Below are 16,146 nucleotides of genomic sequence, written 5' to 3'. Positions count from 1 at the left end.
TTGTTAATCAGTTTTAGTTGGATATTTTGATTAGTTTTAGCATTTAGAATATGTTCATGTCATTTACATTGTAAAAATCATATCATTAGTTTTTTTTAGGAATTTCATCAAACGTTATAAATTAGGTTTTCTTCTAAGCATTTTCCACAAACAGTTTATTAATTGGCATTTTGTATCATTTTAAGTAGTTTGAAGATTCATCACAACTTCCATATCATTTGCAGATGCATTCCATACATTCATATCAAAATTTTGTTCATTACACATGCATTTAGGATGTTAAAACCGTGATTAGCATAGTATTCTGCACTAGTTCAGTGTTCTGTTTTAGGAAGAAAATGGATACATCATTTGCACCGCATATAGAGTATATTTAGGCAGTTTAGACTAACGTTCATGTGTTTCCCCAAACAAATCAGATCACACACTAACAAATTACTCATTTGCTTTACCATATTTTTAGATTGATATTTTGGTTGTCACTACATTACATTTGTGATTAAAAAAACTGATATTAATCAAGTAGGTTCAAGATCCAAAATAATGCGTGAGTCTGGTTAACAAAAAAACTACCATGATAAACTAAACCATTAACTATAGAACGACAAATGTTATTGACTTTGTTAAATAATAAAATACAAATAATACATGAAATGTTCTTCCTTTAAAATTTATAATATATTATAACTATCTGTTAGTAAACTTTTTTATTAACATGTTACAGATAAATAATAAGTTAGGAGCACGATTCAATCCACCTTTCAATTTTAATAGCAAGCATCCTCTATTCATATATATGCTTGAACTTAAATATGCATTTTTTAAAAATTAGAATATAATCTTTATTCTACATTGGGTTCCAAAAGTCGAACTCCGTGAGACGGATTATTTAAACCCAAGACATCAACATCCCAAATGGCTCATCCAAGACAAAGGAATGTTATATCACTCAAGAAATGAAGAAACAAAACCTCAAATTCTTTTCTTCTCTTTTTTTCTTTTTTGTGAAATTAATGTTTCACTTGGTAGCGAAGAAATAAGAATAAAATAAAGTTAATTTGGTAGTGTGGAGATAAGTTGGTAGGGAAATATAAAAGTAAGATGTGTTTCCTCTCTGATATCAGTGAAGATTGACCTCTAATCACGCCTTCAGTCACTAATAATTGATTATCAGTGTTATTATATGTGAAATTTCATAATCAATTATCTATACTCAATAATTAATCATCAATAATATTTCCACTCTATTATACTTTCCTCCACAATTTTTCTTATTTATTTATTTTCTTTCTTAGATTATCACAGAGGGCAAAAACATCTCCCTACAAGACAAAAAAAATTATAATTAAGAGGATAATGACTTTTGCACACTCAAGAGAGGTAGTGAAAGGAAAGGGCCAGCATGTGAGAAAATCCACTCTCCAAATATTTTATAAATGCCATATTCGGTTGCAGGCAGATTTGGAAAAAAACGCAAGAGATTGAGTTGGTTACCAATAGCCAGTTTTGTCATAAATTAAAACCAGCATTCAAAACAAACCAGTGTTACACATTTTCATTTACAAATTATCAGTGATGTAAGCATATGTTTATATACTAATTTAAAAACCCTGATTCCACTCAGTTCTTCCACTCTTTCATTTACAAATTATTGTTATCCAACTACCAGTACACTCTACAATGCAAAGATCTGCAGCTGCATTTAGCCATATACACTCTTTTATCATCAAAGATCTGCAGCTGCATTTAGCCACATACACTCTTTTATCATCAAGAATCTCCTCAAATACCATGTTACTGACCAAGAAACAATTTCTAGTGGCAGATAAATGATTTAAACAGACTAAACACTCCACTATTCATTTTGCAAGCAACACCACTAAATGATTTTCCAGTAGCATACTGTTTGTAATTACATTTAAAATAACATGACACAAGTCGAAACTATTCGAGCTGCGTAAGCAAAATTCACCCAGCAGGCTGGTACACTTATTTATACAACATCAAGAAACACAAAGTTTGAGACAGATAACCCACCATAAAAATACAAAACAAGAATTAGCGTAATTGGATTCAAAAACATCATAGCACCATAGTAAATGGAAGTATAATAAAATTTCAACAACACCAAATATAATATTGTGCATTGAATTTAATTTTCATTGTAAACTCGTCACGTCCAATGAGGTTTCAGTTTCTTACTTTCACTCGTCATTCTCCACCAGATTGCTAACAATGTACACATATTAACAAATTTAATTTCAATGGAAAAACTATTTTCAAAACCTACACTCCTCGACCCCAGAGTGTCCCAGCATATATTACATTATCTCGAGTATCCTATATCAGTGTTGTGGTTTATGTAAGGAATCCAGGCTCCTACACCTCTCAAAAGGCACACCACAAGGAGGAAAAATATTAAAATATGACAGGGGAAAATGGAAATAGACTGAGGCACACGCCAGTTCTATTTCGGAGCACAAATAACCCAGTTCTTAAACCACACTATCAATATGTATAAAAAATCAGTGTGACAAACCATTAAACACCTAAACTAGTTCCATTCATAAAGAAAACGGATCATTGAAAGGATTTCTATTCCTTAATTTTCTAGAGAAAGAAAATTACCGTCAGCTGTTTGTGTCTTGTAGTCCCGTCTCCAAAATCCTAGAAGTGTCCTCAAAATACTGCTTATATGGATGATTCTCGGGAGCAAGCGTGCCAAACATCTCAAACTGCTTCTCAGCTTCATCATTCTTTTTCAGCATAGTATACACAATACCCTGACCCAAGTAAGGTCTAAAATCCTTGGGTTCTTCCTTCTCAAGCTCCTCATATACCTTCAACGCATCATATAAGTCCCCATCGATAACCTTTATCTGCGCAATCAACAACTTAAAGTCTCTCACATCGGAATCCCTCTCTTGTTCCGCGCAAACTTTCACGGCCTCTTCGATTTTCTTCAGAAGCTCCACGGTCGGCGCCTTCGTCTCCGAAATTAGCATTAACAGGCATCGATACGTCTCCAAGTGGAATGGATCCCTCTGAAGCAATTCCTCAAACCCCATCGAGGCGAGTTCGTGCTCGCCGTTGAGGAGGTGCAGGTGCGCCTTCACGAACGGATACTCCAGCTCTTCCGGTTCCAGTTCAATTAGACGGTCCAGGACGAGGAGCGCTTCGTCGATTTCGCTGGCTCTCATTTTTGTACGTAGGAGGGACTCAAGCTCAACGACGTCGTCGCTCAATTGCTCTTGGGCCACGCTCTCGTCGGAGAGAGTTTCCGCCGGGGCAACCTCGTCGGGGAGAGTTTCCGAAGCGGCCTTGTCGTCGGGAAGAATATCCGACGTGGAAGTGTCGTCGGGGAGAATATCCGATGCGGCAGTGTCGTCGGGGAGAATATCCGATGCGGCAGTGTCGCCGGGGAGAGTTTCCAACGCTGCCGTCTCGTCGGAAAGAATTTCCGATGAGGCAGTATCGTCGGAAAGAATTTCCGAGGCCGAGGAGGGTGGCGGAGGGGCATGTGTTAGCGCCGATGCAACGGGAGGAGGATGGAGGCGCATGAAGGAGAATGCGGTGGTGGCTATGGCGATGCAGGTGGGTTTGACGAGAGGGGAGAGAAGAGGGTTTAGGGTTTTGAGAAGTTGGGTTAACGGGGTTTGGGGTTTGTAAGATACGTTTTGTTTGGGTGAGGGTGAAGACGAAGCTCTGATGGGTGTTGGAAATGAAGAAGCATGCAATAACTTAAGACTCCGTAGTGGTGACGAGTGAGAGAGTGAGAGGTGATAGTGCTGAATTCCAGGGAGAGACTCCATGGCTAAGGTTGAACGACACCACCAACCTTAAGAACACACATTAAGAAATCATTTTTATTTGATGCTCAAAAACGTTTTACATTTATTTTATATTATCTCTCACTATTTTTCATTTTCTTTTATTTGTATGAATACAAAAATTTATTTATTTTGTAATAATTTTATTTCTAAAATTGTCAAATATTTATTTTTAATGTCAAACAATCTTTTTTAAATACTTTTCACTTTTCATTCAAAACAAAAAAATAAAATACGAAAAGTTTGGAATAGATGCATCAATATAATAAAATATTTATTTATGTAATAGATTATACAATTATATTTTAATATAATATTAGTATTCTTTTTTAATATAATGAAGATCTAATTTTTAAAATACACAATACCAATTAATTTTAACCATAACAATAGACGAATTTGACATCAGAGCAATTATATTTATTGATTTTTCTATAATAAAAAACATTAAAATAATAATTAAAATATAATTTATTAATTTACATTTTTTATATTTTGTATATTATTCTAATTTTTTTTCATTCTTACTTTTACCCAAACCTATTTCCAATACACTGAACAACTTTTTCTGCACAAGATTTCGGTCACTTTAGTAAAAGAAAAACTTCTAATATTATTCTACTTATTTACTTACCTGAATTTTATATTAAAATATCATTGTGATTGAGAAAGAAATAAGTTTTATTTTTATTTTCTGACATTTCATAAATCTTCTACAGTTTTTTTAAGTTATCCATGTCTTAAATTTTTAAATTATATATTCTAAATATACTTATATTTGCATAATTAAAAGTATTTAATGTTGTTACTTAATTTCGTTATGTTAGGGAAAGATATACCTAAAATTATATTAATTTTATTTTTAGATTAAGATATCAAGTTAGTTACTAGTAGTAAATAGTCATATCACAATAAATAAAATCATTAATTTTATTAGGTGAAGATATACTTAGAAGTATATTAATCTTATATTTAGATTAAGATATCATGTTAGTTACTAGTCGTAAATAGTCATATCACAATAAATAAAATCACTAGTTCTATTAGGTGAAGATATACTTAGAAGTATATTAATCTTATGTTTAGCCGTAAATAGTCATATCACAATAAATAAAATCACTAACATGTTTTATGAATAATGACTATTTATATTACTTAAATGGACCTACTTATTAGGTATAAGTATCACATGATTACCTTGTTTTAGAGTTTTTTTAGTATGTCTATTTATCTTTACTTCATGAACAATGATTATTTATAATACTTAAATGGACCTTACTTATTAGGTTTAAGCCTTACATGATTACCTCCTTTTAGAGTTTTCTTAGTATGTCTATTATCATTAATTTTTTTTGTAATTTGTCCTTTCGCCTAGGTAGATTCGTACCACAATAATGATATACATGTCGTTGATTTTGTAGCACATGGCGGGGTGTCCTCGACCATCTTGGGGGCCGAGATGTACTTGGTCGAGAGTTTTGTCGAAGTATCTTTGACCTCCTGGGTTAAGGTGTACTAGACATATACGTGTAGTAGCCTCCCAAAAGTCGAGACATGTTAGTTGAGAGTCTTGTCGAGGTGTCTTCGACCTCCTATGCCAAGGCCTACTAGGCATATATGTACACTAGCCCCTTAAATTCAAGATGTACTAGTTGGGAGTTTTGTTAAGGTTTCATTGATTGTTGAGACTTTGACAAGTATACCAAATCGTTTCAAGTAATAAAACCAGTAAGACCGGATATCGTGTCCCAAGAGACTCGTGTCACCACACAATCGTATAATTTCCAACTAACTTAGACTAAAGAATGCTTCATAATTTGGGTTTTAGTGCAATTAAAGTAAACATGCAACATAAATGATAAAAGTGATCTTTGATACTCAAACACTTGGAAATGGAAAGATTTGAAATGATATGGAATGATATTGTTGGGACTATGATTTCACCTACTTCACTCTTATGTATAGAAAATCACTTCCTCTTCATTAATATGCCAATGTCAATCTACTAAATTACTCAAACACAATCCCTTGGTAGAGAGAGTCTACACTTCTTTATTAGGCTTCAATCCCTTGGAAGACCTAACAACTATTTCCGCATTAAGAATTAAGATTTAAGACAACCAAAGGTCCTAGTTCTATCCCTAGATACTATTTCCTTTAGGTGTTCAATCCAAGTCCAGATTTATCCAACATTTCCCAATATCAAGCAAACCCTACAATCATGTCATGAGTAACAACTTCACAACAAACATTAAGAAAAGGAATTAAACACTAACAATCAATGAAAGAGACATATATTCATTCAAAACACAGTGGTTTACATAAGAGTTCAATGGCTACATCAATCCCTCAACAACAATGAAACTAGCTCTCCATGAATGGAGAACTTGAGCTTACAACAATGGTGGAAATGGAAGAAGGAAGAAGACTCAAGGAAGAAGATGGACGGTTTCCACAACTCCTAGCTCACCTCCAGGTGCTCCAAATGAGAGAAAACGTGTCTGGGTGTCAAAAGATGCAAAGTTCTTTGCGTTTCTGAGTTAAATAGACCAACTTTGCCATATCAGCATCGCCACCGCTCAACTGCACCCAACGACAACATTCCAGTAATAGAGCGCTCAGCTGCACTCCAGCTGCATTCCAAAGTTGATTTTGTTTACTTATTCATAAAAGAAATATAGGTAAAATTCAACATTATCATTGACCTCTTGGGGTTGAGGTGTACTAGACATATAATACACTAGCCTTTGCAAGAAAAAATCCATTATCTTAGGTTATTGGACATTCTTAGGTTCCCCTAGTATAGTAGCCCCCAAGCTCTGAAGACTACGGGGGGATTAAAGAGGCTTGAAAGTGCAACGCGAGAATGGACCTGGCCCATGATTGGTTTGTTACTAAAAATAGTGCACCAAACACCTTTGCTACACATTGTTTTCTACTTAGATACTTAACTAATAATGGTATTAAGTCTTGTCTTTGTGACAAAGTACATGTGAAAACATTTATTGAGAGACTAAATCATTAGAACATCTTCTACATAATGTAAGATTAAACTACACTGAAAGCAAAAATGTTTTTGGCATGCTTACCCAATAAAGTAGTCATGTAGCATTCATTGTCAGATTGGGTTGTTAAAGCATCTACCAATGTGAACATTCATTGAAAGATTAAGTTCTTTTTATGCTTATCCAATAAAACTCACAACTAAAGTTTTATCAAGTTCATAATCTAATCTAATCTAAATTGAATTGTTTGATGACAAATTTCCAAACAAGGGTTACTTTGCTTCTCATGGTTCATATTTTAGTATTATAAAAGGATGTTCCTAATATGTTTAGAAGTTGTGGTGTTGTTTGGTAGAAGAAGTAAACATGATTTTTTTATGAGATGGATGATTTCAATTCCTTTGATGATAATGTAAATTTTGAAGATGAAAGGTTTGTCTTCTATACTTTTCCAAATGAGGTTACTATCAAATGTGTCATATCATTAGAATTCATTTGTTGGAACTAAGAGAGTCACACTTAAGTCATTAGAAGACAATATCTTTTTATATGAATATTATGAAGATTGAGATGTCTGATGATGTTTGTAGTTCATCATCCACTGATGATAGTGGAGTGATTAATGTTAATCGTTGAGATGTTTTGTAAATAAGGCAATGTAATCTCCATTTCTTTATGTATTTGAGTTTTATTACAACCTTGTGATGGTTTAAATTTGAGCAATAGAATTCGTATTTCTATTTTATAATAGTCTTTAATTAAAAGTAATGAAATTTATATTTGTTTGGTATACTTATACATTTTTCTTTTATTCCTATCTCCTATGGATTAATAAATGAAAGTAAAAAAAAATATTTCAAAACTATAACTAAATACTTTTTCATCACAAAAATATAACTTTTTTTGATTCCCAACTCTTCATTTGAATGAAATATAAAATAAAAATAAATAAAGTCAGAGTTCCCAGTAGTAGCCCAGTTGGTCTTAATGAAAAATAAGGTTGGAATTTGTCTCTTAGGAAACCGAATTCTCATTATAAAAATAAAGAAAACCACACAACCAGCTCAAAATTCAGTTTTCCGAAAAACGTCTTCTTATTGGTAGCTAGAATAAGGTTCATGAACACGACTTCGAAATTTACTCAAGGACCAAATTTCGATCTGTAATGAACAAAAATAAGATAGAAACTCAGTTCGGAAATTGGTTTTCCATCAACCGAGTTCCGACTAACCCAATCAAGATTCACGAAATTTAAGCTAGGAATTCAACTCCTCAAAAACCAAATTCTGACCTTTAAAGAAAAAATAAAGATGTTCGAAACTATGTTCTCGAGAACCTAATTCCGACATATAATCCAGCTATATTCACGAAATTGAAAGTCAAAATTCGTTTTCTTATAAACCAAATTCCGACTTGTTAAAAAACAATAAATATAATACTATATGAGGAATTTAAAAAAAAGAACCGTGAATGAGAAGAGGGAGAGAGCGAGAAACGAGGGGAATAAAACTAAAATAATTTTTTTAAGTTATACTTTTTTAATTATTTGTTTATAAAAAAAGTTCAAAATTAATAAGTGATCATTTTAGTGACGAAGATCCTGAAAATTTAGTCATAAGGTCACTAAAATAAAAAATAAAAAATCGATCACTAATTAAATCATTAATAAAAACTACTAAAATGGATAATTAAATTCAAGTACTATTTATTATTTTTCTAATAATAATTAGGACTTACTTTTTATTATACATTTAAAAAAGTGTGTTAATTATGGTAATTTGATATTAGATCTTCTAGTAAAATTTTCTCAATTTGAATAGTAGCTGTGCATCTAAAAATAATGGAATAGTTGGCACCAATTGATTTAAATTTAAAAACAAAACAAAAATATCTTTTTGTTCTTAGAGTTTATGTAGCTGACAAAACCTTTGAGCAACAAAAACACCGACAGCTTCTTCCTACACCACCATAGTATCAACCGACACCTCCATAAACTTTTAAATCCCAAATTTACCCTTTAGTATGTGATTTTCATTTTTAGCTTCAGATTGATTAATCTAGAAACTTTTCAGAATGTATATTTCTAAATGAATAGGGGGAGGACAGTGAGACTGTTGCAAAAAGAAAATAAGGGTGAGAGAGAAGAGTTCGAGTGGAGGAAAAAGAAGGAGAAGACGAAGTAAATAAGAACAAATATATCATTTTACAACTTCATGGGGCTGCAAGCTGAAAGGCCCTTAAAAATGAATTGGGCCTAAGACCCAGCCCATGATTTATTATTGTTGAATACGCAGCAACGGGTGAAAATTCGAATTTTGCAAGTGCCCTCTATGAATCAATGAATGGGGATCCGTAGCCTGGTGGCTCCGACCCTTCAATTTCAAACCGGCAACCTCAGACAACGGCTCTCCCGCCCCGGCGTCGACTTCTCCGCCTATGGCTCCGCCATTCAGTACTGCTCTGACCACCGCCTCCTCCGCCAGGGGAGGCAGCTCCACGCTCGCCTCATCCTTCTCTCCGTCAAACCCGATAACTTCCTCGCCTCGAAACTCATCCTCTTATACTCCAAGTCCGACCACGCGCACGAAGCGCGCAAGGTGTTCGACGCGACTCCCCGCAGAAACACCTTCACATGGAACGCCATGCTCCTTGGCTACTCCTTCAACGCAATGTTCCGCGACGCGCTTAATCTATTTGTGTCGTTCACCTCCTCCTCAAACGCCAACGCCTCCCCCGATAACTTCACCATATCCTGCATTTTGAAGACTATTCCGTCGTCGTTTTGTAGCCCCAATTTGGCGAAAGAGGTTCACTGTTTCGTTCTTCGTCGCAGGTTTGACTCGGATATTTTTATTCTCAACGCGTTGATAACGTGTTACTGCAGGTGCGATGAGGTTTGGCTTGCGCGGAAGGTGTTCGACGGAATGTCCAACAGAGACACCGTGACGTGGAACGCGATGATTGGTGGGTATTCTCAGAGGATGTATTACGACGAGTGTAAGAGGTTGTACATGGAGATGTTGACTGCTTCCGGGGTCGCACCCAATGTGGTTACCGCGATGAGCATGATGCAGGCATGTGGGCAGTCCATGGACCTTGCGTTTGGAATTGAGGTACACCGTTTCGTGGAGGAGAATGGAATTGAGATGGATATTTCGCTTTCAAATGCTGTGGTCGCTATGTATGCCAAGTGTGGTCATTTGGAGTATGCGCGGGAGTTGTTTGAAGAAATGCGGGAGAAGGATGAGGTTACTTATGGGGCAATTATTTCAGGGTACATGGATTACGGGTTTGTGGAAGAAGCCATGAATATTTTTCGAGGGGTGGAGAACCCTGGATTGAATATGTCGAATGCTGTGATTTCTGGTATGGTTCAGAATGAAGAGTTTGAAGGGTTATTTGATTTGTTACGGGATATACAGGGTTCTGGTTTGTGTCCCAATGCTGTTACACTTGCTAGCGTTCTTCCTTCTTTTTCGTATTTCTCAAACCTTCGAGGAGGGAAAGAGGTTCATGGTTATGCTATAAGGAGAGGTTATGAGCAAAATGTATATGTGGCAACCTCCATTATTGATGCTTATGCAAAGCTCGGATATATTCATGGGGCAAAAAGGGTTTTTGATCTTTCATCGAATAAGAGTTTGGTTATTTGGACATCGATTATATCTGCTTACGCTGCTCATGGTGATGCTGGTTTGGCACTTAGTCTGTATAGTCAGATGCTAAATCAAGGAATTCAACCTGATCCGGTGACTTTAACTTCTGTATTGACAGCCTGTGCTCATTCCGGATTGGTCGATGAAGCTTGGGATATCTTTAATTCGATGCCTTCACAGTGTGGCTTTGAACCCTTGGTAGAGCACTATGCGTGCATGGTGGGTGTTCTTAGTCGAGCTGGAAAACTCTCAGAAGCTACACTATTCATTTCTGAAATGGCAATTAAACCAAGTGCTAAAGTTTGGGGTGCTCTGCTGCACGGGGCTTCGATTTATGGTGATGTTGAAGTGGGAAAGTTTGCTTGTGATCATTTGTTTGAGATCGAGCCTGAAAATACTGGGAATTACATGATCATGGCCAATTTATTATCAAATGCTGGGAAATGGGAACAAGCTAGGGAGGTTAGGGAAAGAATGAAAGCAATTGGGTTACAGAAGGTCCGTGGAAGTAGCTGGATTGAAACGAGTGGAGGGTTACTGAATTTCGTTGCCAAGGATGTGTCCAATGGTAGATCTGATGAAATTTAGGCGTTGCTGGAAGGTTGTTTGGTTTGACGAGGGGAGAAGGATATGTTTTACAGGAAGAGTTAGACTACGAGAATTTTCAGTTAATAACTTTATGTGGTAGCTTGTACTGAAATATGGTCATTCATCTCTAGTATAGGCAGAGAAAAAGCGGTCACTCAACTTCTGAGATGCTGAAACTAAATAACACATTTATCAAAGTACTCAGCCAAAATATCAAGCTTTACTGGGTGCACTAGGTTAGGAATCAACTCCCCTTTTTATCAAGCCTTACTGTGTATACTAAATTTATGCTTGCTGATTGATAATTTTTCACCCAAGATAGTCTAGGCCTAGAACCGCATGACTCCAGGGAGTACTTGAACATTTTTCTTTTGGGAACTGAGATTCTACCCTTGCTTGCTTCGTGGGTTCAGTTAAGACTGCTTTGTTTGATAAAGCTACTCTGATTTGTCCAGGTAGGTTGTGACTGATGACACAATTCTGTGATTAAGCGAAAAGTTATAGTCTGGCTGGCAGCAATAACTTTTGCCCTAGTTCCCAGATATTATTTTTTGGGCAAAGGAGCTTCCTTGCCGTTAAATACTTTGTTTGGGCTAAAGGAAACATTACTGAAATGGGTCTTGGGGAACTTACCAGTTTCCATTGTATCAGTAGTTTGATTTATTGTAAAAGAAATCCACAGTGTGGTCATGTTATGCGAGTTGGGATCCCAAATTTCAGGACGAATACTTTTTTCTTTCTGTTTAAAATTTATGATATTTAAGTAGACACGGAGATGGGGACCTAATATTTTTTGTAAAGCTACAACAAAGGGACACTTTCTGTTGAAAATGGCTTGAAGATTTTTGGGAGATCGCCAAAATGGTGAGCTCAGACTTGGGGGAATTCATTCAGCATTGATTTTGACGCTGCCAGTTGGAATTTAACACAGGAAACATAATTGTTTAATTTGTATAGTCTTATTTTGTGGGGCTTGTCTTGCATCCACCTGTTCCTTTTCACATCTTTACCCTATTCGTGTCTCTTTTCTTGCTATTAAAGCATCCAAGATCTGTTAAATATCCTTTCCTTTAATCATAGCCTGAGTTGCCAACATTGTGCCCTCTTTCTCAATAATAGGCAATGGGCTAATGGCTACGAGGCATTATATTTTAATATTTTCTCCAGAATGCACACGATCCCAGTAAATACTTCATCGCGCCACGAAAGCAATTTGCAAGGTTTCCACTATGGTAGGTAGAGACACTGGAGCTTTGAGAAATTAGATGTGCGCATGTAAACAAAGGATGAGATAATGAAGATGCCCAATTCTTCTACATTATTGTATTCGTTTTGTAAATTTGGTTTAGTGACAAGAGGAACTAGCCATGAGCATGGGCCATGAAGGAACTTCCTCTTCTGCTTGTTTTGTTGACCCTAGCAAATTCGGTCGGGAGAAAACATCTGAGAGAAAATGGAAAGCACTAGAGTAAGAAACGTGCTTGCTCTGGACATTTAACGTGAGGACAAACTTTGCCACCATTAGGTCACCATGACCACAAGGTCACACCATCTTTATTTATTCCACATTCAACATAATTGTCGTGGATTTTCTACTGCCTTCAATAACTAAATAAAATCCATCTGTTACTACCTACCTTCAGGACTGATTGATTTGAAGTTTAGAATATTTTTTTTTTTAACTATTGAACATATTTTAATGTGTTTAATTGCATATTTTACATTAATCTAGAATTTAAAGGTCAGGATTGTTAATATTTTTCTCTCCGTTCACTACGTATTTGATTATGACTGCTATATGCAACAGATTATTGATGTTCAGAACATTAATGACTAAGTCAAAGAGTATCAGATGGTATGTATTGTTACTAATGAAGATCTCTTCAGTGTATGTTTCATTCTACCAATCCGTGTATTTATTACTTTAATTTAATATATAACCTGACAATAATACAATTAAACTATTTAGAACTAGAATCATTATTACCTCCTGCGAAGTCAGATAATGGTTGTCAGAATTACACATACGGAATGATGAAGTAGAATGTCAAGCAGTGACGTTTCCAATCATATCTTCCTAAAAATATAACGGACAACCGACCTAGAAGATAATAGTCTTATGACGGTAGAAGTTAGAAAAGGAAACAGAAACGGAGGACACATTGGTCAATACAATCAAGAGTGGAAGACATAGTTGTCTATTTATTTTAGTAATAATCGGTAATACCCCAACACACTCACCCACGTACATAAAAAGCCATATTCTTCTTCCTCCTCCATGGTCTGAAAAGCAAAGTCCAAAAGCACATGATCCCACAATGGAAGAAACATCAACATCTATCATCATGGCGGCACTCTCCACCCTCACCCCTTCCCAATTCTCAGATCTCACCCACTCCATTCTATCCACTACGCTCCACCACCATCGCCGTCTCGCCTTCCTCCTTTCTTCCCCAACGCTCTTCTCTCTAACCCTCCACCACCTCCACAACCTCTCTCTCTCCCAGAAGACGCTTCTCATCGCCCGCCACCTCCTCTCCTTTCTCCACCTCCTCACTGCCACCTCCCCGTCGCTGTCCACAGCCACGAGGCAGCGCGACCTCGACGCTGCGCTTCTCCTCCTCCTCCTTTGCGAAACGCACAACCACAATCCACATGCCCTCGAGGCACCATTTTCCCAATGGAGGGTCAACCTCAGCACCATCTTCTCCGATTCATTGTTGACTCTTTCCTTTGCACCCTTTGGGTCATGCACGGGCTCGACGGTGCTGATTCCCTTCGTGGAGACCGTGACGCGCTGCTGGAGACTCGTCGGTGCACTGGAATGCGGCGGAGGAAAGGAATCGGGGGAGGTGGCTGCGTCGGCTACGGCGGTGGTGGCGCTGCCATCGGTGGAGGTGAGGGCCGGTGGGATAGAGTGTGCGATATGCAGAGAGGAGATGACAATAGGGAGGGACGTGTGCGAGTTGCCATGTCAGCACTTGTTTCATTGGGTGTGTATCTTACCGTGGCTTGGGAAGAGGAACACGTGTCCTTGCTGCAGGTTTCGGTTACCGTCCGATGATGTCGTAGGAGAGATCCAACGGCTGTGGGAAATCTTGGTTAAAACGGCTGCAAAAGATTCGTAGCTACTAATTCCTTAAGCGGTCATTGCAACAAGAAAAACATCAAATGGTTACAGAATGTGGAGAAAGAGGGGTTGAAGGGGATAGAAACATCTTACTTAACGTTGATTAATGTTTGATTGTTATGTTTTAGTTTGTTACCTAAGGGGGAGGTGGGGTCCACAGTTTGGGATTTGTTATTTGGGGATTTTATTGTTAGTACTGGTTGGGTTTGTTTTGATTCTGATGTTTTTGAACATAGAGAGGGACTCTTGTGGTAGAGGCGAAGGGTCTGATTGTGTGGCCAAATGAATAGATGCATAGATAGATAAAACTTACAGGTGTGAGGTTCTGAATGTTGTAACATCGTCAATGTATAGGACTCCGATAGATCTATGTCCATAGAATCAGTAATAGATGAAGGGTATGATAAATAAACACCATGTTTTTAGCTCCACGTCTATTTAATACTTCTAAAACAATATTTTTATTTTAAAATAATAAACATTTGTAGGTTAATCAAGTAAGAGAATTAATTGTTTCACAATGTATTCCTCATTGTTTATTGCATGTGCTGCAACTTCATTTGCATTAATTGCTAATTTGCTACAAGCCTCATAATTCTTTCACTCATTTTGAAGTGGCAAACATTCTATCTGTACCTATTTTAATATGATGTAGAATCACTGGTATTTATTCCGTTCAATGCACATATTTTATTTTATAATAGAACTCAATATTTAATAAAAAAAATTATATATACAAAATTATTAATCTTATATATTATATTTTAATTAAAATAAATAAAAAATATTTATTAAAAAAATTACATATATATTAATCTAAATTATTATTTATTTTTTTAAATGAATTGAAACAATTTAGAAGTGATTGAAAAAACAAATAATTTATATAAACAAAATTATAATATGTTTCGGTGGTATGTAAGGTTGAGAAGTATATTTTTATACTTTTAACCAATTACTTATTTTAAATTATTTCTTTTTCAATCTCTTGTCAAATTTTCTTTAAAAAAGTCTAAGTCTGAGCGGTTGAATATATGCTAAAGACATTCCAACGCTCAAATCAATTTTTAATTATATCGATCGATTATTACAGTTAATCTTAAATGTTTAATAAATATAATCACCTACCTCCTTACTTTACCTTTGTATTTATAAATTTCGAAATAAGCTTTTGATTAAGATTCACCTAATCACGATCCAATGTCATCTAAACATGTTTTTTTACTTTGTTAATCGAATTTTGAAATCTTTCGATTAACATTGTTTTGGGATTTTTAGAGTTGACTTTCTATGTAGTTGATCGACCAAGTGACATATACTGACCGGTCTATACGGTACACAGGTCCCCCACGCCTGAGCCGAGAAGAATCGGTGAAGGACTTTATGAATTCTGGCTTACTCGTACGTGCGGTCTAGTTCTTAGGATGATTTATTTTTGAAACCGTAACCGCTGACAGGAATTTCTCGTTTCTCGTGCTGGGAGGGAGTTACAAAGTTTGAACTGCTGGATGAGGTTTTTCGTTTCTCGCGCTGGAGGTGATAGCAGAAAAGGTGATGCAGAGAAAACTGATAGTAGAAAATGAGATAGGCAGAGAAGATGTAACAATGATTGTGAAAGAAATGTAATAGAGAGAAAAGAACTGTCTTGACAAAGAGTTACAGAATGTTTATATATGTAACATACAACAATAACAGTAAAACGGTATTTAACTAACAAAACTGACAAACATTAAAGCTTGAATTACAAAACTAATACACCTCATTAATTCAAGCCTTTTGGTGTCACAACTCCAACCTCCTTTCTGAGATACTCAAACCTGGCAGAATCTAGAGCTTTTGTAAACAAATTTGCCAGCTGAATATCAGTTTTGCAATGCACCAGTTCAATCTTGCCTCTGTTAACCATATCACGTAAGAAGTGGTATTTAACTTCAATG

General features: G+C 36.1%; 2 protein-coding genes and 1 pseudogene across 3 annotated transcripts; 2 read left to right on the top strand and 1 right to left on the bottom strand.

The window, feature by feature from the left end:
• Nucleotides 1–1,486: 1,486 nt before the first annotated feature.
• LOC148194409 (uncharacterized) lies at nt 1,487–3,864 on the bottom strand. Of its 2 annotated transcripts, none has more exons than XM_088095776.1 (2): nt 2,629–3,864; nt 1,487–1,734 (listed from the first exon to the last, which is right to left on the bottom strand). In XM_088095776.1, the coding sequence occupies exon 1, from the start codon at nt 3,810–3,812 to the stop codon at nt 2,631–2,633; it is 1,182 nt and encodes a 393-aa protein (XP_087951902.1). In that variant the 5' UTR covers nt 3,813–3,864; the 3' UTR covers nt 1,487–1,734; nt 2,629–2,630. The 2 variants fall into 2 exon arrangements, with proteins under 2 accessions (XP_087951902.1, XP_087951901.1); XM_088095775.1 differs by having other exon boundaries at nt 1,487–1,740; nt 2,629–3,863.
• A 5,130-nt stretch (nt 3,865–8,994) lies between these two features.
• LOC148194408 (pentatricopeptide repeat-containing protein At2g37310 pseudogene) lies at nt 8,995–11,801 on the top strand (annotated as a pseudogene).
• Nucleotides 11,802–13,067: 1,266 nt separating this feature from the next.
• On the top strand, nt 13,068–14,640 carry LOC124833107 (E3 ubiquitin-protein ligase SGR9, amyloplastic-like). The gene has a single exon (XM_047307491.2). It carries the CDS (start codon nt 13,398–13,400, stop codon nt 14,205–14,207), a length of 810 nt encoding a protein of 269 aa, XP_047163447.2. The 5' UTR covers nt 13,068–13,397; the 3' UTR covers nt 14,208–14,640.
• Nucleotides 14,641–16,146: the final 1,506 nt, after the last annotated feature.

This window comes from Vigna umbellata, chromosome 8 (assembly GCF_029865625.1).
Source record: "Vigna umbellata cultivar VRB3 chromosome 8, Vumbellata_1.0, whole genome shotgun sequence".
Taxonomy (NCBI): domain Eukaryota; kingdom Viridiplantae; phylum Streptophyta; class Magnoliopsida; order Fabales; family Fabaceae; genus Vigna; species Vigna umbellata.
This window is presented reverse-complemented; position numbering and strand designations above follow the sequence as displayed.